The 25,388-nt window shown below is 56.6% G+C and overlaps 3 protein-coding genes across 9 annotated transcripts; all 3 read left to right on the top strand.

The window, feature by feature from the left end:
- Positions 1-4,433: 4,433 nt before the first annotated feature.
- PYCR1 (pyrroline-5-carboxylate reductase 1) lies at positions 4,434-7,718 on the top strand. 3 transcript variants are annotated; one of them, XM_075719651.1, is made up of 7 exons: positions 4,434-4,500; positions 4,583-4,653; positions 4,748-4,927; positions 5,612-5,833; positions 6,317-6,409; positions 6,800-6,963; positions 7,063-7,718. In XM_075719651.1, the coding sequence occupies exons 1-7, from the start codon at positions 4,434-4,436 to the stop codon at positions 7,220-7,222; spliced, it is 957 nt and encodes a 318-aa protein (XP_075575766.1). In that variant the 3' UTR covers positions 7,223-7,718. The 3 variants fall into 3 exon arrangements, with proteins under 3 accessions (XP_075575766.1, XP_075575769.1, XP_075575768.1); XM_075719654.1 differs by lacking the exon at positions 5,612-5,833; XM_075719653.1 differs by lacking the exon at positions 6,317-6,409.
- A 4,446-nt stretch (positions 7,719-12,164) lies between these two features.
- Positions 12,165-19,419, top strand: MAFG (MAF bZIP transcription factor G). Of its 5 annotated transcripts, XM_075719617.1 has the most exons (5): positions 12,165-12,378; positions 15,359-15,420; positions 15,511-15,906; positions 16,164-16,376; positions 16,496-16,530. In XM_075719617.1, the coding sequence occupies exons 2-4, from the start codon at positions 15,385-15,387 to the stop codon at positions 16,332-16,334; spliced, it is 603 nt and encodes a 200-aa protein (XP_075575732.1). In that variant the 5' UTR covers positions 12,165-12,378; positions 15,359-15,384; the 3' UTR covers positions 16,335-16,376; positions 16,496-16,530. The 5 variants fall into 5 exon arrangements, with proteins under 5 accessions (XP_075575732.1, XP_075575733.1, XP_075575729.1 ...); XM_075719618.1 differs by lacking the exon at positions 16,164-16,376 and having other exon boundaries at positions 16,496-19,419; XM_075719614.1 differs by having other exon boundaries at positions 16,164-16,537.
- Positions 19,420-20,040: 621 nt separating this feature from the next.
- Positions 20,041-25,259, top strand: SIRT7 (sirtuin 7). Its single transcript, XM_075719613.1, has 10 exons — positions 20,041-20,136; positions 20,207-20,344; positions 20,918-21,022; positions 22,844-22,914; positions 23,016-23,088; positions 23,560-23,658; positions 24,134-24,370; positions 24,614-24,694; positions 24,851-24,957; positions 25,055-25,259. Exons 1-10 carry the CDS (start codon positions 20,041-20,043, stop codon positions 25,257-25,259), a joined length of 1,212 nt encoding a protein of 403 aa, XP_075575728.1.
- The last annotated feature ends 129 nt before the right edge of the window (positions 25,260-25,388 follow it).

Here is a 25,388-nt window from a genome sequence, read left to right as displayed (position 1 = left end):
ACCTCCCCCATCATTCAACATCTGCCTCAGCTGCCTGGTGCCAGAGCAAAGAATCGATGCAGCTCAAAGTATGCAAAATGGCCTTTCATCTCCAGGCGGCAGAAATGCTTGCTGCAACAGCGGGTCTGCAGGCTACTGGATTACTGAGTCAAATATTAGGAAAGGCACCGAGGATTTTGAAACTGTTACCAACGCTTAACTATAATCAAGTGACTACCCAGGAAGTGGGAAAGTTAAAAGCTGCCTCAAGGAACACCAGTTCTGGAGATGAAAAACAATCCCTCAGAGTTTGGGTTAGTTTGGGCTGTGTGGTGAGACATGAAATGCTTGCAAGTGTGGGAAATTCCAATCAGGATGTTTCTGAGAAGAACATCATAGCTGTAATAGTATTTTGAAGATCACCAGTCCTTTCCCTTCCTTTCCTCTCCTTTGCTGTTTAGCACAGAAAAAGAGTATCAGTCACGCACCTTGGGGGGAAGCATGGGATATTCCTATTTAGCAAACACTGAGTCATTACAGAAATGAAAATTTGCAAAGTCGGGGCTCTACTGCCAAGAAACAGGGTGCAGAACAGAGTCGAACTGCAAAATAACTGTGTGTAACCTGGCATCCTCGCTCTAGCAGGACCAGAAGGTACCTTGGCACGTGCTTTGTCTCAGTTCATATGCCACCGTTTCATTACACTGATGTCAAGAATTTTTTTTTCTGGAAGCTTAAAGATAAATTCTGGGGGGAGGGGGGAAAGGGATGCAGAGATTAATTGATCTCACAGCGCTGCATAAAAGAGCAAACTGGGGGGGGCACAGACAGGATGGGACACGACAAAACTTGCATAGAATGGTAACAAATTGGGAGCGCTGCCTCAGACTGGATCAGGCGCTAGGATTCCTGAGCTCTTTGCGTCACCAACGAGCTGCATTTCTCTGACCCATCCCTGACAAAACACCCACTTTGAAGTCCCACATTGCATAGCTCAGATTTCAAGCTTAATAGGAAGAAATGTTCTCCATTTCTGATCCAGCGAGAAACCAAAGCAGTCTGAGTACTTGTGCAGAAAGCATGCAGACGAGATAGTTTGATTAAAATCTAAAGTAGCTGACTGTCAGAAGCAAGATTTATTTTTTAACCAAATTAAAATAAAGCTGAATGGCAGACTTACATACTACACCTCCAGAGATTTGTATACTTTCATCCTGCTCTCCACACAGCTTTTATTCACCAGGCATGGCCCTTCTGCTTTCTGCCAGAAAGCACAGCTCAATTTATTTTGATGTATGAAGCCTCAACACAGCCCCAAAAAAGTATATACACAATCAGCCGAGACCTCTGACTGACATTTTTTGTAGCAGAGTCACTCAGGAGAAAGGAAGGAAACTTACTTTTCATCAGTGCTTTGTATGCAGCTTGCAAAGCAAAGGGAAAAAATTGTTGGGACAGATTGCGTTGGATAATTCTGCTACCAAGTAAGAACCAACCTTTAGCAGTGGGAATTACTAGCCCATGAAACAGGTCAAGAATCGGCGTCCAGCATAAAGGGGATGCGCTGAAGAGCCTTCCGAGGGGGGTTTCTCTTCCGCAGCTCCCCATTAAGGGCAGGAAGTCTGGAAGGTAATGGTCCGACAAGACGCTGGGCAGCTTGTTCTAGGGCAAGACCCAAGACTATCCACTATAGATATAAACCAGGGTATTGGGGAGCTTTATTTCTTGCCAGCCAAACAAATTAAGGAGTTGTACAAGTAAGAAATGCTAACTTGGGAAAAGAAACCCATTTGTATTGGAGGAGGCAGTGTACAGAGAGCCGTTGCGCACAAAAGGAACCTTGAGCATTTATGATGTATTTGCTTTAAACCTGTCAACCTGGACAAATTAAGCTGTGTTACACTTGAAAATTACTTACTTTTTGTTATTACAGAGCACCAAAAGTCAAATAGGTGACTGTGAACCATCACAGCTTCTGTTATCAAATTCAAAATCAGGAAAACTGCTTTACAAAAGCACCTTCCTGTGGACTCCGGCGTGGCTCCGAGGGGGCTGGTGGAGGCCAGGGAGAGGGGCGTCAGCAGCAGGTGCCCCCGGGCAGGGACTGCTCGTCCCCAGAGATGACACTCCAGGTCTTTTGGGCAGTGAAGTCTGTCGGAAAGTGCCTCAGCTGGTTAACACTTTTTTTTTCAGCTATGCATTTGCTTGCTTTTTGCTGTGAAGATTTTGCGCCAAGTAGGGGCAACTAGCAGGAATATGATCAAATCTGCTAATGACACAAGTTGATGCAATTTATACAGTGCCAGGGACATAAAGGCAGGCCCAGGAGACACAGGTAACGGGGAAACAATGGGGGTAAAACGCAGTGCCTTCACAATAAGGAGGAAATAGAATTTAACATGGAAATCATGACACCACTGACTGGAGGAGTGGAAAGACAAGTCATTGCCAAGAACAGTGTGTTCAGATTTAGCCTTCTCATCTGCCAGCCAAAGACTGAGCAAAAAATGTTAGCATGGTCAAAATGGCAAAAAAAGATTGTGTGGACAACAATCCACTCTTTTAGGAAGGGTGGGGGGGGGGGGGGAAATCAAAACCTCATGCTTCAGTGGTTAAAACAGTCACTAACCATTGGAAACTATGAGATTACCCAATCTAGGACAGACAACATCCGATATCTGCTTAATATGATTTTAACAACCAACCCTGACATGATTCAGTTAATTAAAAAACCCTTCACTTCCACAGCTCGCCTTTCCCCTTAATTAATAAATCACGATCAAGTAACTTGTCTTCTGCCATAAAACAGGCTTCCTAAAACACCGTTCATTCTCAACTTTTTCAGTAAACTCATGTCAGAATGTACATGCATTTATTTAGACTTATGGATTTGTGTTTGCAACCAATATAGACAGCTCCTAGATGATTCCAACCTGAAACATATATATAAAAAACATATATATATATATATGAAATCTGAATCTTTAATGGGTTGGTTTTTGGTTTGGTTCTTTTTTTGTTTTCCCCCCCTTCTCTTTGTGAAGAGTGGGATTCAGTATCCCCAAAAGACAACGTTTAGGAACGTTCATCCACAGGAGGTACACTGAGATTTATTTCTGTCAATAAAGGAGTAAGAAAAAAGCCAAAGGAGAGGGGGAAAAAAAAAAAAAAACAAACCACCCAACTGTGTGGTTAAGATTAGATTTTTGGTAAAAAAGAACTGCCTGGTGCCTGTTTTTACAGTGACCTTTCAAAAGGTCCCGGTCCCCTCACAGGCCATACCGGGGCCCCCGCCACGGGCGACGCCGAACACGCCCCAGCGCTCCTGCGCGGCGGCCGCGGCTCTTGCGGCGGTTCTGCCGGTAAAACGTGCCTGGTTACGGGGTTACAAAATTTCCAACCTGGTCCAAGCATAGGAAACCCCCTTCCTTCAGGAAATCCACAGGTAGTTCGAAGGAAACGCGAAAGCCACCCGCCCAGGGCCCCGGGCCGCCCGAGCCCTTCTGCAGGCCCCGGCGGCGGCTGCAGGGCCCCGTCCCTGAGGGCAGGACCCGCTCGCCGGCGCTTCCCGGGCACCCGGCTGCCCCGGGGGCGGACGAGGAGGAGGGGGAGGGGAGGGGCGGGGAGGGAAGGCGGACCAGCGGCACCGAGCGCCGCTGCCCGCGCCCGCTGCGCCCGCCGAGCCCTGGCCCCGCGGGGGGGCTCGGCCGCCCCGGGAGGGGCCGCGCATTCCGCCGGGGCCGCGCTCGGCTCCGCGCAGTCAGGCGAGGGCAGGAGCATCCCAGGAATGTCCGGGAGAGCAGCTGGGGCGGGCCCGGGCCCGCCCTCTCCGCTGCCACCCAGGCCTGCGGGCACGGCGGCCCCGGGGCCGGGCCTGCGCTGGCGCCAGGCCGGGGGGGGGCGGCAGCGGCCGGGACGCTGGCGGGGGGGGGGGGGCAGCCCCGAGGGGAGAGGAGGCGGCGGCCCCCGGGTGGGCGGCCCCCCTCCCCGCCCGGCGGCCCGCAGCCCTCACGGCGGCGGCGGGCGGCCCCGCAGGCCACGCGGCGGCGCCCGAAGCTTCCAGAAAGGCGCGCGCCGCCGGCCCGCCGCTGAGGCGGGAGGACAGCGCCGCCTGGCGGCGCGGCGGCCGGCCCCGAGCGGTCCCCGTAGGCGGCGAATGATGCAACACCCGGCGCCGGTTGCCCCAATCGCTGGTGAGGGCTGCGCCGGTGGCACCGCCCCTCGCCCCTGAGTGGCGGAGAGCCGGCGCGGCCCCACCCTGCCGCCCGCCGATTTGCTGCGCGCCGACGGCCCGCCCCGCTGCCGTGCGTCACCGCCTCCCTGCGCGGCCACGTGGACGGCGGCGGGGCCGCAGGTGGGCTCCGGTGGGGCCGCGCAGGGCAGCCCCGTGCACCGCACCGCACCGCACCGCACCGCACCGCACCGCACCGCACCGCACCGCACCGCACCGCACCATGAGCGTGGGGTTCATCGGGGCCGGGCAGCTCGCCTTCGCCCTGGCCAGGGGCTTCACGGCGGCAGGTGGGCGCGGGGCGCGGGCGGCGGGCGGCGCTGAGCCGAGCCGAACCGAGCCGCCGGGGCTGATTCGCGGTGCCGTTCGCAGGGGTCCTGGCCGCGCACAAGATCACGGCGAGCTCCCCGGACACCGAGCTGCCCACCGTGAGCGGGCTGCGGGTGAGTACGGGCGGGCGGCAGGGCGCGGGCGCCGGCGCTCCCCCCGCGGGCCGCCCCGGGCGACAGCGGTCCCGTTTCTCCCCGACCGCTGCAGAAAATGGGCGTGAACTTCACGGTGAGCAACAAGGACACGGTGAAGAGCAGCGATGTCCTCTTCCTGGCCGTCAAGCCCCCCATCATCCCCTTCATCCTGGACGAAGTGGGCCCCGACATCGAGCCCCGCCACATCGTGGTCTCCTGCGCGGCTGGCGTCACCATTAGCTCCATCGAGAAGGTGAGGGCTGGCGTGGGCTGCGGCCGGGCTGGGGCCTGCAGCCTTGCCAAGCCGCTCCGCACTGGACGCCCGGTGCCTGGGAGGTGTCTGCCGCAGGGCAGGACCGTGCGGGAGCCAGCCTTGAGCCGGTTCCGCTCCTCCAGCCCCAGGAGCTGGTGCGAGGGCGGGCGTCGCTCGTGCTCCCCAGGGCTAAACTCGTGCTGCAGCCAGCTGGTGGCTTTGGGTCGCCTTTGCCCGTCCTCATCAGACAAAGCTGTAAGAGTCTTTATGCCAGCTCTTTTATTACATGAGGTGCTATCAGATTTTTTTTCTCTCAACAGAGCTGGGTCATCTCCCCTGAATTTCTGCACACTTTGTGCTAAGTGTCTGCAGGAGCTGTTTTGAAGACTTGCGAGTTGATGTGGGAATGAGGCATTCAGGGTATTGTTCCCAATAGCAGCTCTGCCCAGCTTCCTATTTGCTGGTACTACTAAAGACTTCACATTTAAGTTTTGGCTGCTTTGGGTCAAAGCAGGGAATTTGGAATACAGGAGCCTCTCTCTTCCCTCTGCTTCTGGTGTTCTTGCCCCTGGGGAGTCCCTTCTTAGACAGCCTATTTGGTATGCCAAATATGCACTAAAGCTCATTTTTCTTCCTTCCTTCTTTCTTTCTTTTTTTCTATCTCCAATAATTTTCTGCCCTAAGAAACTCTCTACCTTCTGCCCCACACCAAAAGTGATCAGGTGCATGACCAACACCCCTGTGATTGTCCGGGAAGGTGCTACAGTCTATGCCACTGGGACTCATGCGGATGTGGAGGATGGGAAGCTCTTGGAGCAACTGATGGCCAGCGTAGGCTTCTGCACTGAGGTGGAAGAGGACCTGATAGATGCTGTAACGGGGCTCAGTGGCAGTGGCCCTGCGTATGTATGTGCTACTTCTTCAACTTGTGATGGTCTTGGGGAGAGCAGTAGGCTTTGCACACGGTGAAAGTCTGTGCAACTTCAGTTTGTCGTTTCTTGTTTTTCTCATCACTCACGTTTGCGATGGGACGTGTAATCCAGGTATTCAGTTTATAACCAATTTGGGTCAACAACAGAAGTCCATTACCAGTCTTATGAGTCTGAAGTCCATAGCCAGCATGCACTGCCCACGTGTCCATGTTGCAAAACATGGGCCTGTAGTTAGTTTGACCCAGAAGCCGAATTTCTCCCATTCTCCCCACTCCTGAGCTGGAACAAGTGGGAGGGAAGCCTGGCACGGCACCCATGCAGTAAAGGGGGAGGCTTTTGTCAAGTCTGGAAGCAGTAGAAGTCACGGTGATCCTGGAGCCCTGGATTCTCTCCTCCCTGAGAACAGTGGTCTCGGAATGGAGACTTTCAGTGACTTTCTTCTTCTGTCTGGTCTCAGGCATTCACTGCTCTGGATGCTCTCGCAGATGGGGGAGTGAAAATGGGACTTCCCCGCAGGCTGGCTGTTCGACTTGGAGCACAGGCTTTGCTGGTCAGTATTTCTTCCTCCAGAACACGTTTGAGGCTGTGCCTGCTCTGTGCAGAGTATTCTGCACATCGTGGTTTGAAATGATCTCAGTCCTCTTACTGAATCTACTTTAAAAAATGTGTTTGGTTTGACTGCATACAGGTTCCCGGTGAGGGGACATAGGAAGTGTCCGCAGCAATCTGCTGGCGCTGGTGTGGGAGCTGGGGCCTGGGGAGCCATGACTCCTCTGAAGGCTTTTTCAGCTCTGAAAAGTGTTTTGGCAGCCTGCTAATGGCTATCGGGCAGCAGCCCAGTTTTGCCCACTGTGCTGCTCTGTGCAGTGAAGAACAGGGGTATTTGAGAGCCGGTTCATCAGTCAGAGCTCTGGCAGCTGTTTTCTTTTCCTTACTACAGGGCGCTGCCAAAATGCTGTTAGAATCTGAGCAGCATCCCGGCCAGCTGAAGGACAACGTCTGCTCGCCCGGGGGAGCCACCATCCATGCCCTGCACTTCCTGGAGAGTGGTGGCTTTCGCTCACTCCTAATCAATGCTGTGGAGGCTTCCTGCATCCGGACAAGGTGGGCATCTAGAAGTCCTAAAGAGCCTGCAAAACTTGCCCCCCACACTCCCTGTCTCTTCCTTTTGCTATGTCTTTCTCTCCCACCACCCCACTGCAGGGAGCTGCAGCATCTGGCAGACCAAGAGAAGATCTCCCCAGCAGCCATAAAGAAGACTTTGTTGGATAAGGTGAAGCTGGAGTCTCCTTCTCTGTCCGTGGCATCTGCCGGCAAAGTCAGTCTGTTCACCAATAAGAGCCCCAGCAGCAAGAAGAACTGACCAGGCTGCTGTAGCCTGGCTGCGCTGGACATCAGTCTCCTCCATGCCCTTTCTTTTTTATCCAAGGAAGAACGCTCATGCTGAATGTTGGTGTCCCCCATGCCTAGCTCTCGGCTTGCAGCAGCTGTGGGGCAGCGCAACACTGTAGAAGAGGGTCTTTAACCTGTAGTGGGGTTGGTGCAAACTGTCCCTGGCATTGCTGTTCTCTCTTGGGCAGGGGTGATACCATCATCAGAGCTTTATCAAGGGCATCGTTTGTCCAGAAGCCTTGGATACTTCTAGGACTCAGGCAGTGTTTGTGGTGTCCCATGCAGAAATGGTTTCCAACAGGTTTTTAAGAGGTTTCAGAATGCCTTTTGGTCTCAAAGGTTTGAACCAGGCCTGGATCCCTCTTGCCCCACCTTGCATCTGCTGTCAGAGCTTGTGTTTTGTCGCTGTCTTTATTAGCTAGAGCAGATGCTGCCACACAAATGCAGTGCTGCACGCTACGATAGAGGCTGGGCCCTTAAAGCACCTCTCAGAAGGGACCAAAGTGCCTCTGCCCCATCTTCCATCTGCCTTGACTTTGAGAGACAGATGGCATGAACCTCTGGACCACACTCTGTTTCTCTCTTTGCTGGCTGCCCCTTCTCTCTGCTCTGTCTGGTGTGAACTGCTCGCACTGTCCCTCCTTTGCTGCTAGCCTGGCTTGGGTGGTTGGGCAGGTGGAGGGGTAGCGAGTGCTCCCTTTTCCCTCTGACACCTCTTGATGCTCTCCATGGACAGAATCTGCTCCCACATGCCCATGGATATCTTTCAGCATCACTGTGGTCCCTGATGCTCTCCTTGCTCTTTGCACTGCTCCTGGGGCAGCCGGGAGCAGAGCTGAAGTGAAGGACAACCTCCTCTGGAGAAAGCCGCCTTCTGTACCATTCCCTTAGACTCAGGCAGGGTTTTGTACCAGGTCTTGGGCTACTGTGTGGCAGCAGGACTCTTCCTCAGCACCTTTCCTTGCATCAGGGTGTACCTCCTTGGACTGCAGTGTTGATGGCTGTTGACAGTGGCTGCTCTGCTTCAGCTTGTGCAATTCAGCTGTGTTGTGGACTGGTCGTCCCTTCCAGACGGCATTTCTCCCAGCAGAGCCCCTGGGCTGGTGAAATCCAGCACAGCAGCCCTCAGCGTTGCCTTATGTTGGCATAGTTATGTCTCTGGTACTTTCTAGACCTTTTCTTTTTTCTTCCTGTTGCTTTGAAGGTGTTGCACTGCAATTCCCCTTCTTTGAAGGGGAAAACACCTAGAAAGAAAAGTTTGGGGCTGCTTCATGCAGTTGCATTCCTAGTTCTTTAGAATGCAAGACTGAAGGGAAACATTGAGTCCTCTGATCTGGCTTCTGGCTCTGATCTTGTCCCATCTCACCTAGCTTGTCCTCTGTGAGACCCAGAAGGAGAAAGTCAGTCCCTGCTTGACACGAAAGAGGTTCAGGGAGGACTTGAGAATGCCTGATGCCTGTCCAACAGCAAGGACTTGCTTGGTGAAACACATCCACATGACTACACTTTTGCAGAGGGGGAAGATCCTTGCTGTTCTGGTCTGGAGAATTTCCCAAGTCTGACTCAAATGTATGAGCCAGAAACAGCAGCAAAGTACGGGGTCTAGGAGCAGTGGTCCCTTCTGCCCCTCAAACTCCAGTATTTGTGAGGGAAGGGATCTGGCCAGGGTTGTGGTGGCAGCAAGCAGGGAGGGTGGCCCTGCTTGACCCTTCCTGCTGCTGGCACAGCCCCGAGCACCAGGCCAGGCGTGAGCAGGCGCTGTGCTGTGCCAAGGGAAACGCAGCACCTCTCTTCCCTGGGCCCGCTGGGGAAAGGGATGAATGAGGGTTGTAGACTTAAAGGGCAGAAGGGACCAATGCTCTGGTCAGACAGAAGGCGGATTACAGCCTGTCCTCTAGAAGGACAGTTAGCCTTTCCTTCAGGCACAGTCTTGGGACCCAGCCCTAGAACAGCAGCAAAGAGAAGACTGTGTCTACTGCTTTCTGTGATTTCTTTATAGCCAATGTCCCTGCGGGGCTTCCTTGCATCTCTACTTTTCTCCCAGAGCCTGAGTCCTGTCCCAAGCCAGAAAACTGCACAAAGCATGCGAGCTGCCCCCGCCACTTCTGCGGGGCTGCAGTGGGAGCAACAGTCTGGAGGGGATGGAGTGGATTTGGGTGGATAACTGTTGTACTGTATTCTTTCTTGGGGTATACTGGGGGAGTGCTGGTAAAAGGAGGACATTTAAGATGGGCTTATTGTCTCCTGAGGAATCCTGGACCTGCAGGTGATGCAGGAAAAGCATTTTGGTATCGTTGCAGAGGCTGCCAAAGGTGCTAGTAATGTTAAAGCGGTTTTAGTGTTAGGCTTTCGGCTGGTAGCAGGGTATGAGCCTATACGCATGATAGACGGTTATTCCTCTTCCCTCTACATAATAAACTGCTCCTCTGACAGGGAGCTGTGGCTAATCCCAGCTGTTTGGACTGGGTATATCTCTTGCCTCTGGCAGTGGCCATTGGGTCCTTGCTGCCTGCACTGAGTGTGCTCGAGTTGTGCTGCAGACCTGTCTTTGAGGCTGGTTTGTCTGGGTATGGGACTGGGAAGCGTATCAGCCTGTTTGTCACCCATGGTTCCTGAGCAGCAACACAGAAGTTATCACTATCTGTTTTCAGAGATCTAAAGAGTATCCCAACCCTTTAGGCTTTCTAGTGGTTCTGCCACTGCATACAAGATTTGATGGGAGGCGAGTGGGTGCCGTGTGTTCCTCTGCTTCCCAGCTCAGATGCTGCAAATACCCCGCACAGACAGCCAAGCTGGAAGTCAGATGGCTTAAGTACTGGCTGATGCAAAATGAAAGGGGGCATTGCAGGAAGAGTTTCCTCTTGGCTGATAAAGTGTGATGCAGAATAAGAGGTAGGATGACTGAGCTTGAGCCCCTCTGCAAGGAGACTTACGGGCTGCCCCAGCATACCCCCAGGGAGGCAGAGCTATAGATGAACTTCCTAGGATGCTTGTAGACCTGTAACTGAGCTGGCTGCCACAGCAGATGGAAAAATCAGCCTGTCAAGGGCTACAGAAGAGCCCTACAAGACTTAAGTTCACATCCCCTGCATCCACAGTAGAGAGCAGCCGTGCTGCTGCTGAATGCCCCGGGGCCCAGCCTGTTTTCCTCCTCGGGAGCATGCTTCTCTGTGATGATGATGATGCCCAGTTTCATTGGTGCACCTTCCACTTGTCCCTCGTCCTTCTCTGCTGTACTCATCTTGTCAGCCCTGCTTTGCTTGTAGCACAGCAGTAAACACAGCAGGCACCAGTATTCCTGTGTTACAGACCCACAGTTAGCGCAGAACAGGTGGAAGCACAGCCGGAGCAAGCCAGGCATGATCTGGGAGACCAGCATTTCACAGTGGAAGAGCCAGCCCCGGTCTTTGTGCTTTTCAGCCGGGACTTGCTTCAGCACTGTCACCAGTGCCTAGGAGAGCTGCTGCAAAGCCCTCTTCTTCAGGTCAGCGTTTTCGGTGGGGCCCTTGCTGCCCCCCCCGTGCAGTCTCAGCAGCTCCGAGAAACTGTGGATGCAGCAAGGAGCGGCCGAAAGGGAGCGTGGGGCCTGCGGGCGGGGAGGCCGCCTGCGCTGCGGGCCACGGCGGGGCGGGCAGCCGTGCTCTGCCCTGCGCTGGGGCGAGGTTAGAGCGCAGGACCGGGGACGGCCGTGCCCCGCTGCGCGCCGCCAACACGCGTGGGAGCCCGGGGGAGGCGGGCGGCCCACCCCCCAGCAGCTGCTGCAGCCGCCGGCTCCGCTGCCGGGGCGCCGGGAGACCCCCGCCGCCGGGGCCCGGGCTCCGCTCCGCTGGGGCAGCAGGCGCGGCTGCGGCGGGAGCCGGGCTCGCCCCGGGCCGGCGGGGCTGGGGGCCGGGGCCGGGCGGAGCCCCGCGCCTCCCCTTTAAGGCGCCGCCTCCGACAGAAACGCGCGTCCCCCTTAAGGCCCGGGGCGGTTGCGCCGGGCGCTTCATGAATGGAGCCACGTGACCCAAACATCACGTGACGCGTCCGTGAGCGGCGGCGGCGGCGGCTCGCGGCGTCCCGGTCCCTCCCAGCGCGGCCTCCCCGCCCGGCCCGGCCCCGGCGGCCCCGTCAGGAGGTGAGCGCCACCGGCGCCGGCTGCGGCGGCGGGCGCGGCCCTGGCACCGGGCGGGGCGGGGCGGCGGGCTGGTCCCCGGGGGCGGGCCGGGGCGGGGCGGGCCCGGGATGGCGGCCGGGGCCGCCGCTACCGCGGGTCGGCGGGTGCCGCGCGGGGCGGCCGCCGCCGCTGACTCACGGCGGGGGTTCCGGGGCCGCCCCGGCGCCGCCCGCCGCGCCGCCCGCCCCGGTCCCCCGCCCCGCCCGGTCCCCCGCCCCGCGGCCGAGCAACAGGTGCCTGGGCCCGGCCCCTCCCGGGCGCTCGGGCCCCGCCGGGCCCGCAGCGGGTCCCGGGCCCCCGCGCCCGCCGGCAGGGAGGCGCAGCCGCAGGCGGGTGCGAGGGCCCCGCCGGGCAGGCGGCCCCGGGGCGGTTCCCGGGGGTTCCCTCGGCCACCGGCCTCCTCGCCCGGCCCCCGCCGGCTCGCTCCGCGCTGCGGGGTCCCTCCTGAGGGCAGGAGGCGAAGGTCTGCAGCGGGTGCGAGCCGCCGCCGTGTTCCGCTCGCTTCCTCGCCCCGGGGCTTGGCCGCCGGTGGGACAGCCGCGCTTCCCCGCTGCCGCCAGCTCGGCGTGGCCGCTGCCCGCTGGGAGGGAGCTGGGGGCCGAGGGGACGCAGCTGCCAGGTCCTGGCCCCTGTTCCGTAGGGGCCTGCGGGCTCACCGCCCCACCGAGCCCCCCGGCCCTGGTGGGGGCAAGGGGCGGGCTGAGGCTGTGGTCTGCTCGGTGCTCGGCTCTGCAGTGTCCTCGGCGCTGAGCGCATCCCCTCCGTGCGGGAGGCAAGCCTCTCCGGCGGGACCGTGGACTGCGACGCCTGGCCAGTACAGAGCATCTGTGCGTGTGCACGGAGGGGTCTTGCTGGTCAGGGCTGGGGACGTCTCTGCCCAGAAAACGCGATGTTTGAGCTGCGTGGTTAGAGGAAAGCACTACCGGGAGGCTGGAAGGGGTCTCCAAGACCCAGCGCTTTCCTTTATCTGTGTAAGCACAGTTAAAGCTGGCTGGGTGGTCGGATTCCGTGAGGGGAGAATTGCTGTCAGAGAGCCCTGGGTTGGATGCGAGCTCACCAGGGGCTCCCGGGGCGGGGGGCACAGGAGAAGCGCTCTCCTGACTTCATATGTAATTGGGGGAGTCGTCCGATTTGTTTGGGTTCCTGGGAGGGCTGCGTGAGCTAATTTGCAAGAAAGCAAATAAACAGAGTATGAAATCCACACTGGGAGAGAGAGCTCTCGTGCGGCGTGCCTGACGGCTGCCAGCAAACCCCGCTCCCCTGCCCGCCCAGCGCTGCGGAGCCTGTTGTGGAGCGCAGCCCCTTCCTCTGCCTCCCTGTCCCTACAGATGGGTCTCACTCCCTCCCTCCTTCCCGGCGCCCGTCTCCAGGCCAGCCTGTGCTGGAACGGGTGACGTCACCGTGTTTACACGGGGCTCGTGGCATGGTTCTGCAATCAGGAATGTGGAGAATGGGGCCTGCGTTGAATCATGCGTGGTGCTGTCAGCTCCCTTGTGCTGCCTTTGAGCTGAGGAGAGAATTGGCTGTGCTTCTGCTGAGTTCAGGCCTTTTGAGCTCTGGGGAAATGTGTTGAGGCTGCATTTTCTTCATTGCAGTCATCGCGTTTGGCACTTTTCAGTGTGATCTTTCTTCAGGAAGCTATCAAAAGCCGAGCAATCGGCAGTCTGGAGAGTTAGGCCAAGTTTGGTCTCTGTCTTGGTGCCAGTTCTCTGGGTGTCCTCTCTGCGAGCTGCCGAATAGCCCTGTCTCTGATCCTTCAAATGGGACCCAAAAAATAGCCAACAACTAGTCTCCAGGTTGTTCTTCCCATTCTACTTGCTGACCTGTGCGTTGCTGCGTCTCATTTTCATTTCCCCTTGGGAAGGGGGACTTTGCAGGGTCTGGACTGTGCGAGCACCCCTGCTGATTCCCCAGGCTGCCCCAAGGAGCTCTCTTCCCAATACCTTGCCTGATGCAGCATGTTTGCTGCCCTGTTTGTTTTATTTCAGCTCTGCTGTAATGAAGGAAGCTTGAGTGCTTGCCAGGCAGCTGGAAATTCTTCAGCGCCACAAGGCAAACAAATTTCTGTGGTCCCACTGACCATGCCTGCCCGCGGCTCCTTACGCTCACCAGAGTTTGGTGCAGAGAGGAGCTGCAGGGGTGACGTTATCGGTCTCCCCAGCTCTTCCCTTCCTTCTCCCCTTTTCCCAGCAGCCATGTTGTTTGCCAAGTAGGGGCAGAGGAAAGAAATAAAACGGTATGGGAAAGAGTGAAGAATTGATTTTATGAGGCAGCTGCTTGTGTGCTGTCCGTCCTGTGTTAGCCTGCTTCGTTGCAGCTACCTTCCTTGGATGGCAAAGTGACCCTTTCTACACCAGCACTGTCAGGTTGTAGCGGATGTCTCATTGGAAGGAGCATTGTCCTCTGGGTATAAATAGCCTGCCTCCTGGCAGGCTGGAGGCTTTGGGAACATCTCTGCCGCTGTCCTGGGGAATGCTGACCCCATTCACCTCTAATAGGTGGTAGATGCATTGCAGGGAGCCTGCGCCACAGCTGCTAGAAGAGCATAAATTCGTATTTGCTGACTTGTGCATCTGGTTCTTGGCTATAACTGTACATCAGTGCCTCTTACATTTAGCAAAGCAGTAGCAAACAAAATTGTTGTTGACTGTTTGGCACTGAAGAGACAAAACATACAGAGGTGTTTGTAGGCTGTGCTTGCACAGCAACGCTTGCCTCGCTTAAGGAGGTGTGTGGTTCTTTGCTGTTCGAGGCGCGACTACGTCTGTCAAGCAATATCTGAGCAGATTAATTAAATGGGCAGCGTAGTAGCACTCTGAACTAAAGCCTGAGGGGAGGAGGTATGTAGGGGCAGAAACAGGAGCTTGGGTACGATTCACTGTAAAAACAGGCCTGGGAATTGCTCTTAGCAGTTCTGACATCCTGTCTTCTGTGGCAGTGAAGGAGTCTGCTGTCTTCTGGTTTTGGCTGCCCTTGATCTTTGTTTTCTTATGAGCATACCTTGGCTCTGAGGATAAGGGAGGGAGAACGTGGTTCTGGGCCCTGGCATTGCTGGGGACCGATAGGGACTTTCTCACAGAAGAGGCCTGTGGCTGGGGTCAGCTTTGGTGACCGGGAGAGGTGAAGGCTGCTGAGGCATCGGCCCGAATTTGTGATGGGATTCCAGTGTGCCCAAGTGCTTCCTTGTGCTGCAGCGTCAGGTTGTTCTTCTGTTCTTTGGGGAAGGTTGGGTGCAGAACTTTGACTTGAACCTGGATGTGCTGGCTTTCCTGGGAAACAGAAAGAGTTGGAGAGGCGTGGGCACAGCAGCGGCGTTCTCCCGTCCTGCAGGATGCCCAGTGAGCCGTACTGTGGAGGCAAAGGCTTCCCCTGCGCTCCTTGCCCAGGGTCGCATGTTCTTGAACCGTACTGGTTTGGGTCCTTGGGGGCACCTCGAATCTGGTAGGACTCTCGTCCTGGGGAGTTTCTGGGCTCTGCTTGGGCACCTGTTGGAAGGGCACGTCGGAGCGACTGGCTGCCCTGCTCTGCTTGGGAGTTACAAGGATGAGGCGGGGAGCAAGAGGCACAGAGTGCCAGTGTGCTGAGTCAGCATGACTGGCCCGGAGCAGCCGTGCTCTGGACCCAGCCTGCTGCCTGCCAGGCTATTTTTAAAAACGTGGCTTCCGTGTATTCTGACTCCTCCTAGTTTTTTAATTTCCCCCACCCCAAGCGAAAAAAACAGCATTGCCACAAAGTCTCCGTGGGAGTAGGGGTGTGGAAGGGCAGCAGCTTCTGCTCAGGGACAGAATTTGCCACTTGTGAGTCCAGCTCAGTCGAGCGCCTGTCGAGCGTTGCCCGGGGAGGGGAGTGGGACGTGCAGCAGCACGGGGCGTTGCTGCTGGACCCTGCCACAGGAATGTTGCAGGCTCTGCTGCGTCCTGGGGGGCTAACCTGACCTTCTTTCCCTTCCAGAACCTGATTGACAAGGCTGTCGTGTTATGACGACCCCCAACAAAGGAAACAAGGCCTTGAAGGTAAGGAGGCAGGTGGAGGAAAGGGGCGCAGGTGTTGGGTGCAGGGCATCCACTCTAGGTTTCACGAGTGCATGCTGCCTTCTCTTCCAGGTGAAGCGGGAGCCAGGCGAGAATGGGACCAGCTTGACAGATGAGGAGCTGGTGACCATGTCTGTGCGGGAGCTGAACCAGCATCTACGGGGCCTGTCGAAGGAGGAGATCATCCAGCTGAAGCAGCGTCGGCGCACGCTGAAGAACCGGGGCTACGCAGCCAGCTGCAGAGTCAAGCGTGTTACCCAGAAGGAGGAACTGGAGAAGCAGAAGGCAGAGCTGCAGCAAGAAGTGGAGAAGCTGGCCTCCGAGAACGCCAGCATGAAAATGGAACTCGATGCTCTCCGCTCCAAATATGAGGCTCTCCAGAACTTCGCCAGAACCGTGGCCCGGAGCCCCGTGACGCCTGCGCGGGGACCTCTCACCTCCAGTATGGGGCCCCTTGTCCCTGGCAAGGTTGCTACTACTAGTGTCATCACAATAGTGAAATCCAAAACGGACGCCCGGTCTTAGTGAAGCGAGTGTTGCCTGAGCTTGTCTGTGCAGGGCAATTAGGCACAAAACCAGCCTGGAATCCCCAAAGCACAAACCCTCCCCACATGGGTCCGGGTTCCTTCTACTTGGCCCAGGACTGGCCTGCTGATCACTCCAGTTTTATTTTGTTGTGTCCAGATTGGTATGAGCAGTGGTGACGCGTCCCTTGTCCTTTGCAGACAGAGCCTCCCACCCAGCGGTCTGTAGCCCTCGGGTGCCCTTGGGACAGACTGCGAGATCTTGGTTTTCTAGCCAAAGAAAGTCTGTGCAGCGTGGCTGACAGCAGGGCGATGGAAGGGCTTGGGGAAGGTCCGGAGGGAGGCTTTCTTCCTGGGGGCCGGGAACCCTAATTTTCGGTCACTTCCAAAGGCTTTACTTCATTACTCTTCCAGGTGGTGCATCTTGGTGCCTGACTGCCAGGCACCTGAACCTGCTGCTTTTGTCTCATTTGGTACCCGTAGTTGCAGTTGGGGTGTTCTGTGTAATATAATAGGTTTTTATTCCTTTCTAGGTGTGCCTCTGTGCCCTAACAGTGGGTTTCCTTCAGATGTCCGTTGCGTTAGCTGTGTAAACTAGCAGTGGTGGAAAGGAAGATGCTGTCGTGCCCTGCTGCCTCTGCCCCAGCGATGGGGAAGGAGCCGGGACGGGGCCCTTGCAGGGGCCCAGCACCCCGAGGGGGGAGGGAAGGAAGGTACCGTGTTGACTGCAGGCCGGTTTTGTGCCTAATGTGTTGCACTGAACAAGACCAAAATCACTAGTTGTTCCCGTGTTTTGAGGGTATCAAGTGTCTCTAGTGTGATGGTTTACACAACCAGTTTATGTGGTTAAATAGCCCTTTATTTAAAGAGAGAAACATCGTTTTAAGAGTTATTAAATTATCTAAGTTTAAAATCAGACAGAAGAGAGAGCGTATTTATAGTCAGCTTTTTTATCTGAGAGGGCGAGAATATTTGACCATATAAATGGGGAAATATTCTCGGAGACTTTGCTAGTTAAAAGTTAATAAATAAATAATTTTAAAGTTTCTCATGAACCTCCCGCAAACTGTTTGTGGCTCTGAGGTTAGTTTTTATAAAGAGTTATCAGACTTTATTTATAAAACTTAGAAAAAGACAAAAAAAGAGGCAAGTCCTGTTTGATATCTTTTTGCAATTGTACCAAAAGTGACTTATTCTCGACCTTGCTGGCTTCTGTTGTGTCCCCTTGTGTTGCGCTCTCTGTGCTCTCTGAGCTCTTGCGTAGCGCTGTGGTGTGGTGGTGCCAGTGTCTGCCTTTGCCATGTGCTGTCGTTTCATGCTGCCGTCATTTTCCCTAGGCTCGACCGAGAGATTGAGTTGGAATCTCTCTGAATTCTCCAGAAGGATTCTGGCACGCAGGCAAAGGTGCTGCTGTTCTTGAAGGCAAAACCGAATGGCTGGTGCAAGGAAGTAGCGATGCTGGCCCAGGAGACGCTTCTCTGCAGAGGCGTGCTGCGGGAGCACGGGCGGCTCAGGCCCCTTGCTGAGCAGCTGACACCAGGTAGTTCAGTTACCTGAATGGGGAAAACGTTGTGCTTTCCTTCCTCCAGCAAAGGTGGTAGAGAAGTAACACGGGGGAGAATTGTCCAAGTTTAGGAGGAGACCGATGGAATTGGATCCTGTGGTCAGAACTTGTGTTGCTCTTGTGGCTCGTCTGACAAGAGGGGCAAGTCTGCCTGCCTTCTGGGCAGCGCAAGGCCAGCGCTAGTCCTGAGTGTCTGCATATTACTGAAAACTAAGCTGTGGCATGGTTACTGTCTTTCCTGGTGCAGCTTCTGTCTGTGGGTGTTGGAAGAGTGCTTAGACTTACAGCTGTGTGACACAGCTGAGAAGCTATTTGTGGCCAGGCTCTGTTTCCACAAACACTTTGATCCCCCCTCTCCCCTCCCCAGAGATATGAGCTGATTACTGAGTTGTTTTAGAGAAGCAGGACGTGGGGGTGAAGTCCATGTGATCTCCTGACTGCTGAAAGCCGCCTGAGCGGAGGGGACGGACCGGGACAGCACAAGTGAAACCACAGTCTTGCGGGGAGGCATGGTTCGCCATACTGGGTGGTTTTGGTGGTGCGTTTCTCGCAGGGCTGAACTGATACTGCTGTCCTCTGGGCTGAGAAGCAGGTAAACCTGATGGAAGCGGCAATGTGGCAGGAGAGGAGCAGATAGTTGGTGGGGATTTCCTGCTGGATGGGGAGATCAGCTTTGCTCTGACTGACTGGGAGTTTAGGGAGAAGCTGTTTGGGATGCTTTTCCCAGTGAACTTCCTGAACAAGGAGACAGCTAGAACATCGCCTCCAGGCTTCCCCCTCCCAGCCCTGGGCTTTCTCTTCTCTGAGCTGAAGCGTCTGACATGCCGCTTCCCAGCCGTTCACTGGATGGGCTAGGCACTGGGCAGCGCTTGGCACAGAGCTCTGGGCTCTAACCTTTGTCTTCCAGCTGGTGATGTGGTGCCTGGAAGAGGTGAGATGTTCCAAAATACAGAGACCTCCAGTTGGCCTGGGGTGTCAGTCCCAACGCTGTCCCTCCTGGAGCCAGCCTGAGATCGAACCTGGCTAGAGAGCCGTTCTGAACCCAGCTGGAGGCCTGACCTCAGCAGGGTGAGCAGCCAAGGTTTTGCGTATGGGGCCGGTTAGGAACCGAGTGAGCTCCAGGGGCCAGAGGCTGTGGTGTGAGGAGGGCCCTGTCAACAGAGCAGGTGATGACAGGCAATCCCGCAGCCATGGTGAACTTGCTTCCGTTGTACTCTGCAGCAAGGAATGTCCGGGTCCTTCCCTGCCGGCTGGGTGGCAGCCGTGCTGCTGCCGTTAGGAGGCTGCGCTGCTTTGGAGTGAGACCGTGAGTCAGGAGGACGGAGCAGGCGGCAGTGCTGACTCCACCAGATGTTAACGCTGTTGTTTCTCTTCCCCTGTGCTGCGCTCGCTGGCTTGCGGGCTCAGGCTGCTCCGAGTGGCCGAGTGCATTGGATGAGGACGCATTGTGTAGGGGGGAGCAGCTGCAAAGCTATGGCTGAAGGGCACCTGTGCCGTGAACGAGCTCTGCAGGTGCTGGGCTGGATGTCATCATCGGGGACGTGGTCCCCTCCTGAGCGCTGCTTCCCCGTGCTGGCGCGTTGGTTTTGGTTTTGTTCTTGGTGAAGTGTTGGACCCCAAGTGATGTGTTTCTGCAGTGTCCAAGGAGTCTCCCGTCCTGCTCCGGGGGTCCCGGTCCCCTGCCAGCTGGCTTCCCCGTGTGAGGCGACCCCTGCCCCGAGCCGTCACGCTGACCTCTCTCTCGTATATAGCGTTCTGGAGTGTGACAGTTCTTGTTCCTGAGGTGCTCGTCCGTTTGGTTTCCTGCTGTGAAGGGTGTTGTGTTTTCTTTCTCCTTTTCCTGGTGCCGTTAACCGCGGTGGCTGGGGGGCCCTGCCCCGGCCTGCCCGCAGAGCGAACCCGCGGAGCGTGCCCCCCGCCGCCGCTGGGGATTTGTGTATCTTGTGGTGAATTGTGTGAAGTTACCCCCGCCTTGCGCAGCCTGGGCGGGCACCGCTGCCCGGCTGCACGGAGGGCACTCGTCCTGTCCCGGCCGGCCCTCCGTCCCGCTGCCCGCCGGGGCCTGGGCCTGCCTCCCGCGGCGGGGCGAGGCCCGGGCTCGCCGGCGGCTGCCCCGGGGAGGTTTCCCGGCGGGCTCTGCCCCCGGCCCGGCGAGGGCCCACGGCGCTGCAGGGCCCGGCCCGGGGCTCCGGGGGCTGGGCGGGGCGGGCGGCGGTATTTATTGCTAAGTTATTGCCCGGGGCGGCGGGCCGGGCGGGCGTTATTTATTGCTGTACATAGTGTCCGTCCGCGGCCGCGGCCGCCGCTGTTTTGTACGTGACAATAAACCGCTTTCAAACAGCCGCCGCCTGGCGCTTCCTTGGGGCGCGGTCCGCCGCGGCGCGGGGGGGCGCTGCGGCACCCGGGGCGGCGGCGCCGGAAGTGGCGCTGGGCCGCTCTCGCCGGCTACCGGAAGCGGCGCTGCGGCGGCGGGGAGGGGCTGCCCGGCAGCGGAAGCGGGGCGCTTCCGGGGCGATGGCGGCCGGCGGCAGCCTGAGCCGCTCGGAGCGGAAGGCGGCGGCGCGCGCCGAGATCCTTCAGCAGGAGGAGCAGCGGGACCGGCGGAGACAGGTACGGCGCGGCGCGGCCCGGCCCTCCCCGCTGCCGCGGGCCGCCGTGACCACCCGTGTGTGCCGGGCAGGTGTCCCGCATCTGGAGGAAGCCGCCGGCGGAGCGGAGCCCCGAGGAGTGCCAGGTGCTGAGCGAGAGCGAGGACATCGTCAGGGAGCTGGAGCGGCGCCGCAAGCGGCGCGAACGGCTGCGGCGGCGGCAGGAGGAGGTGGGCGGCCGGGGGAGCGGCGGCCCCGGCCGGGCGGCGCGGCGCCTCCCGGAGCCGCTGCTCGGTTGCTGTGGGGAGCAGGCGGTGGGGAGAGGAGCCCCGCACTGCGGGGGGCGGCTGAGGCCGCCGGGCTGGCTGCTGCGGGGGCAGCTCTGGAGCCGCGGCGGAAAACGGCCCTACCGCGTTACCGGCAATGGCGCAGGCCCCCGAGGTTGCGGCCTCCCGTGTCTGCCCTCGGTTTGTCTCTGCATCAGCCTTGCTTTCAGCGGCTGACAGATCTGTGTGTTTTCCAGACGCACACGGTTTTCTGTGTGCGTGCTGTGTGGGCATGTATCTTGGGAGGATGGATCTGCATGTGCTGCCATCCAGGAAGCTTTTCCCCTTGCTCTTCCGTGGATAATACGGGCAACACCCACATTCTTTTATTTAGAAATCACTTCTGATAATATTTGTGTCCCTTTTTCTGGCTAGCCTAGGCCCATATTAAAACTTGCAGGGAGCTCCCTGGTCGTTCCAATTCGGTGCTGCGCCGTATCTCAGAAACATGGGAACTTGCTCAGTTGTATTTTCTAGGTATGTGACGAACCTGAGGAGTTAAAGAGAAAAGTTACTGAGCTGGCTGCTGCTGTCCGGAATGCCAAGCACCTTGTCATCTATACAGGAGCCGGGATCAGTACGGTAGGATTCTTTGGGGGTGAGTGGCTGGAGCTTTGGGAGCTCCTTCAGGAGTGTTGCAGTGTTGTTTGGACTTTTTTTGTGGTTTCCAAATGACTGCGTGATATGTGTTATGAGTCTGGGATGCCGTGTTAACACGGCTGTGCTGCAAAACACGACCAAGACGTTTGCTAGTTTGCATCTTGGGTCTGTGCCTGCTGCCCAAGAGATTCCGAGGCTGTGTCACCTCTGTGACCCTGTGAAGAACGTGCTGCTTAAACAAGATCTCTAGTCTTACTTCGTTCAAGTCTCTTCAACTACTTCTGGTGTAAAACCTAAAAACAAGTTAGCTAATTAATGTTGCCTGTGTTAATGGACAAATAGGAATAGCTGGTGGTTATCAGAACTTATAAATGACAGTTTAAGAAACGGTTGGTTTCAGTGGCCTCTGTTGGGAGAGTGAAGATCTGATTCTGCCTCTTCTAATGTGACACGTGTCACCTTTGTCTGAACTCTGAGATGGGAACCTTATTTTTCTTTCCCTTTTCTACAGTCTCGGTTGATATGGAGCGTGATGATTCTGGGCAGGGTGTATGAGTGCTGATGTCACAAGTCTTTTTGCTAAAGAATGCTGAGCGCAAGGTACCAGAAATCAGAGTCTAGTGAAAATAAGGAAAGGTTCAAGAATTGAGTTCTGCGTAGGGAAATGGGAAGTACCAAGGGGGAAAAAGAGCTCTGGAGGGATTCCATAATGGTAAAATTGGAGAAAATAAATACTGGAGGTGAAAATGAGAGCTGTCAGGTAGGAGAAGAGATGCTAGAGAGAGAAAAAACGTATGAAAAGAAGGTTTTCCTGTGATTAGGCAACCACTGCACTAGAATCATAGAATGGTTTGGGTTGGAAGGGACCTTAAAGATCATCTAGTTCAACCCCCTGCCACGGGTAGGGACACCTTCCACTGTGCCAGGGTGCTCAAAGCCCCGTCCAACCTGGCCTTGAACACCTCCAGGGATGGGGCATTCACAACTTCTCTGGGCAGCCTGTTCCAGTGCCTCACCACCCTCAAAGTGAAGAATTTCTTCCTTATATCTAACGTAAATCTACCCTTTTTCAGTTTAAAGCCACTACCCCTTGTCCTATCACTACATGCCCTTGTAAAAAGTCCCTTTCCAGCTTTCTTGTAGGCCCCCTTTGGGTACTGGAAGGCTGCTGTAAGGTCTCCCCAGAGCCTTCTCTTCTCCAGGCTGAACAACCCCAACTCTCTCAGCCTTTCCTCATAGCAGGGGTGCTCCAGCCCTCGGATCATCTTTGTGGCCCTCCTCTGGACCTGCTCCAACAGGTCCATGTCCTTATGTTGGGGGCCCCAGGGCTGGACGCAGTACTCCAGGTGCGGTCTCACCAGGGCGGAGCAGAGGGGGAGAATCGCCTCCCTCAACCTGCTGCCCATGCTAATTTTGATGCAGCCCAGGACATGGTTGGCTTTCTGGGCTGCAGGTGCATGTTGCTGGGTTGTGTTGAGCTTCTCATCAACTAACACCCCCAAGTCCTTCTCCTCAGGGCTGCTCTCAATCCATTCTCCTCCCAGCCTGTATTTGTGCGTGAGATTGCCCCGACCCATGTGCAGGACCTTGCACTTGGCCTTGTTGAACTTCATGAGGTTCGCATGGGGCCACCTCTCAAGCCTGTCGAGGTCCCTCGGGATGGCAAGAAAACTTGGAGTGAATGAAAAAGCACCTGTGAATGAGGTGTATCTGGTCGTCCTGGGTGAGACCGGGTTGATGTGTTTGTGGACAAGAGGTACAAACCTTCCCGTCAGGCCTCATTTTTCTCTCCCCGTAACACAGGCTGCTTCAATCCCAGACTACAGAGGCCCTAATGGCATATGGACTTTGCTACAGAAGGGCAGGAGCATCAGGTAAGGAGAGATTCTGAGCTGAGTAGCAGAAAGCTGATACTGAAAGAGAGATTAATGGCAATTCCAACTTTTTTTTTTTTTTTTCCCTTGCTTCTTGTCAGGGCTACAGATCTGAGTGAGGCAGAGCCCACACTCACCCACATGAGCATTGCCTGCCTACACAAGCACAACCTGGTAAGATATTTTTTCCGCACCTCACTTGTGTTCCACTGTCTAAGTATGATAAATAAAACCCAACAGGGGAAAAAAGCTTTTCATGAGGTTGCCTAACTACTGTTTCTACTCAGGTGGCTACGCATCCATGTAGGAGAAAGCATCTGTGCTCACATACAGCTTAGGCTAGCTCCAGACTGTAGCTCTGGCAGTTTTTCCCCTGGTGCTTTTTCTTTAGCACCTTGTATTTCCCTCCTGGTGAGCCTGGTCTGGGGACCTGGCCACAAAGTCAGCCAGACCTAGTAGAGCCGTTTAGCAGGAGGAGTCTTTTCATTTAGCTTTCATAAAGGTCTGTTCTCCATGCTTTTCTTCTGTTAGTTCTGCTCTAACGTATGGGGCTGTTTGGTGTGTATTGGGACATATGCATCACCTGCATTTGAGTAATACTTTCAGTCTTCTGCATGTGTGTTTGAGTGTTTTATTTTCTTCAAGGTGCAGCATGTGGTGTCTCAAAACTGTGATGGGCTGCACCTGCGGAGTGGGTTACCCCGAGCAGCAATATCTGAGCTTCATGGAAACATGTACATAGAGGTGAGTGGCCAGAACAGGATAAAGTCACTGTCTGGTGGCCTCACGAGAAGATAATGCAAACTCTTTATGTCTCACTAGCTCAGGAACAAGGGCTAGCTTCTGCTTAGGTCATGTCTTCAGGCCATCAGGTTTGGGGTGAACTAGTTAGCAAGCACCAAAACAAAGTGTTCTGTACAACTCGGTAGCTTTTTCTCTGTACTTGCTAGAGCCTTCTGCTTCTGACTACTCTTCCTCAGACCTTTTCTGAAATCCCTCTCATTGCATAGCCAACAGGCTCCCTGTAATTCCACTTGCTAGCTGAAAGGTTTTCCAGACTTTTCCAAGTTAGCATCTGTTCCCTGATGATCCCTTCTACTACTTCCAATTTATTGACACCCCAAAAGTGCTTTTTGTCTGAGAGAAGTGGCTGGCTCCTGGCATTTCCTGGGCTAGATGCTGATGATGTAACGGGATTTTTGCTTTCGTTCTGCACCAGGTCTGCACTTCCTGTACGCCCAACAGAGAGTACGTGCGAGTATTCGATGTGACAGAGCGCACAGCCCTGCACAGGCATCACACTGGCAGGATGTGCCACAAGTGTGGGGCACAGTTGAGAGATACAATCGTCCACTTTGGGGAGAAGGGGACGTTGAGACAGCCCCTGAACTGGGAGGCAGCAACAGAAGCTGCAAGCAAAGCAGATGTGATTCTTTGTCTGGGTTCCAGCTTAAAGGTAACTTTAGAGACTCGGTGAAGATTGTTAGCAGCATTCCCTCTTGGTGATACACCTTGGTGCTGAGCAGTCTCCTCCCAAACAGACAACTGTAAACTCTGGTGTCAGGATTCGCCCACCATCTGTGATAGTCTCTCTTCCTCCCTCTTTCCCCTCCTGGTAATACATTCCTTTTCCTCTCGCTGATACGGTTCACAGTTACGCGTGCCTTTGGCTGTGCTGATAACCTCTATTTTGTGGCAGGTTTTGAAAAAATACCCACGTCTTTGGTGCATGAGCAAGCCGCCCACTCGTCGGCCAAAGCTATACATCGTGAACCTGCAGGTGAGAGCCCTTCGCGCTGGGTTTGGGGGGTCTGGGCAGACGGACGGCGGGGCGCGGCGAGCCCGTCTGCCCGGGAGCGTGCGGGGTGCTGGGCAGGGAGCCCCGCCGCCGTGCGGGGAGACGCCTGCAGCCGCGGCTCTGCTGTCGCTCCCGCAGTGGACCCCGAAGGACGACCTGGCCGCCCTGAAGCTGCACGGCCGCTGCGACGACGTCATGCGGCTGCTGATGGCGGAGCTGGGGCTGGACATCCCGCGCTACGACCGGTGAGCGGCCCGGGGCCCCGCCCGGCGGCTGCGCCCGGGGCTCCCGCCGGCCCCGGGGCCGGCCAGCAGCCCTCCCCCGCTCGCCCTCTCTCCGCAGGGCGCGGGACCCCATCTTCGCGCTGGCCGAGCCGCTGCGCCCCGGGGAGGAAGGCACGCACTCGCGGAAGCCGGTGGCGCCGCCGCCGGGCGCCGAGCCGCCGCCGGGCGCCGAGCCGCCCCCGGAGGAGCCGCCGCCCGCCCGCCCCGGCGGCTGGCTGGGCCGCGGCTGCGCCAAGGGCGCCCGGCGGAGGAAGAGCAACTGAGGGCGGGCGGGGACCGGCGGGGACGCGCCCCAAGATGGCGGCGGGGGCGGGCCGGGGCGGGGCGGGGCGGGGCGGCGGCCCCGCTCGCTCGGCTGCGGGCGGGCGGCGCCGCCGGTGACAGCGCGGCCA

This window comes from Pelecanus crispus, chromosome 12 (assembly GCF_030463565.1).
Source record: "Pelecanus crispus isolate bPelCri1 chromosome 12, bPelCri1.pri, whole genome shotgun sequence".
NCBI classification, from domain to species: Eukaryota; Metazoa; Chordata; class Aves; order Pelecaniformes; family Pelecanidae; genus Pelecanus; species Pelecanus crispus.
The sequence above is the reverse complement of the archived record's forward strand: the minus strand, read 5'-3'. Positions and strand labels throughout refer to the sequence as shown.

Bases quoted from the DNA above. Each gene is read 5' to 3' on its own strand.
- PYCR1 (XM_075719651.1), top strand. From the start codon at position 4,434: ATGAGCGTGGGGTTCATCGGGGCCGGGCAGCTCGCCTTCGCCCTGGCC. The intron at 4,501-4,582 runs GTGGGCGCGGGG...TGCCGTTCGCAG, and splicing joins CAGGGGCTTCACGGCGGCAG to GGGTCCTGGCCGCGCACAAG. The intron at 5,834-6,316 runs GTATGTGCTACT...GTCTGGTCTCAG, and splicing joins GTGGCAGTGGCCCTGCGTAT to GCATTCACTGCTCTGGATGC.
- MAFG (XM_075719614.1), top strand. From the start codon at position 15,385: ATGACGACCCCCAACAAAGGAAACAAGGCCTTGAAG. The intron at 15,421-15,510 runs GTAAGGAGGCAG...CTTCTCTTCCAG, and splicing joins AAGGAAACAAGGCCTTGAAG to GTGAAGCGGGAGCCAGGCGA. The intron at 15,907-16,163 runs GTTGCTACTACT...TGTCCTTTGCAG, and splicing joins GGCCCCTTGTCCCTGGCAAG to ACAGAGCCTCCCACCCAGCG.
- SIRT7 (XM_075719613.1), top strand. From the start codon at position 20,041: ATGGCGGCCGGCGGCAGCCTGAGCCGCTCGGAGCGGAAGGCGGCGGCG. The intron at 21,023-22,843 runs GTAGGATTCTTT...CCCGTAACACAG, and splicing joins CAGGAGCCGGGATCAGTACG to GCTGCTTCAATCCCAGACTA. The intron at 24,371-24,613 runs GTAACTTTAGAG...ATTTTGTGGCAG, and splicing joins GTCTGGGTTCCAGCTTAAAG to GTTTTGAAAAAATACCCACG.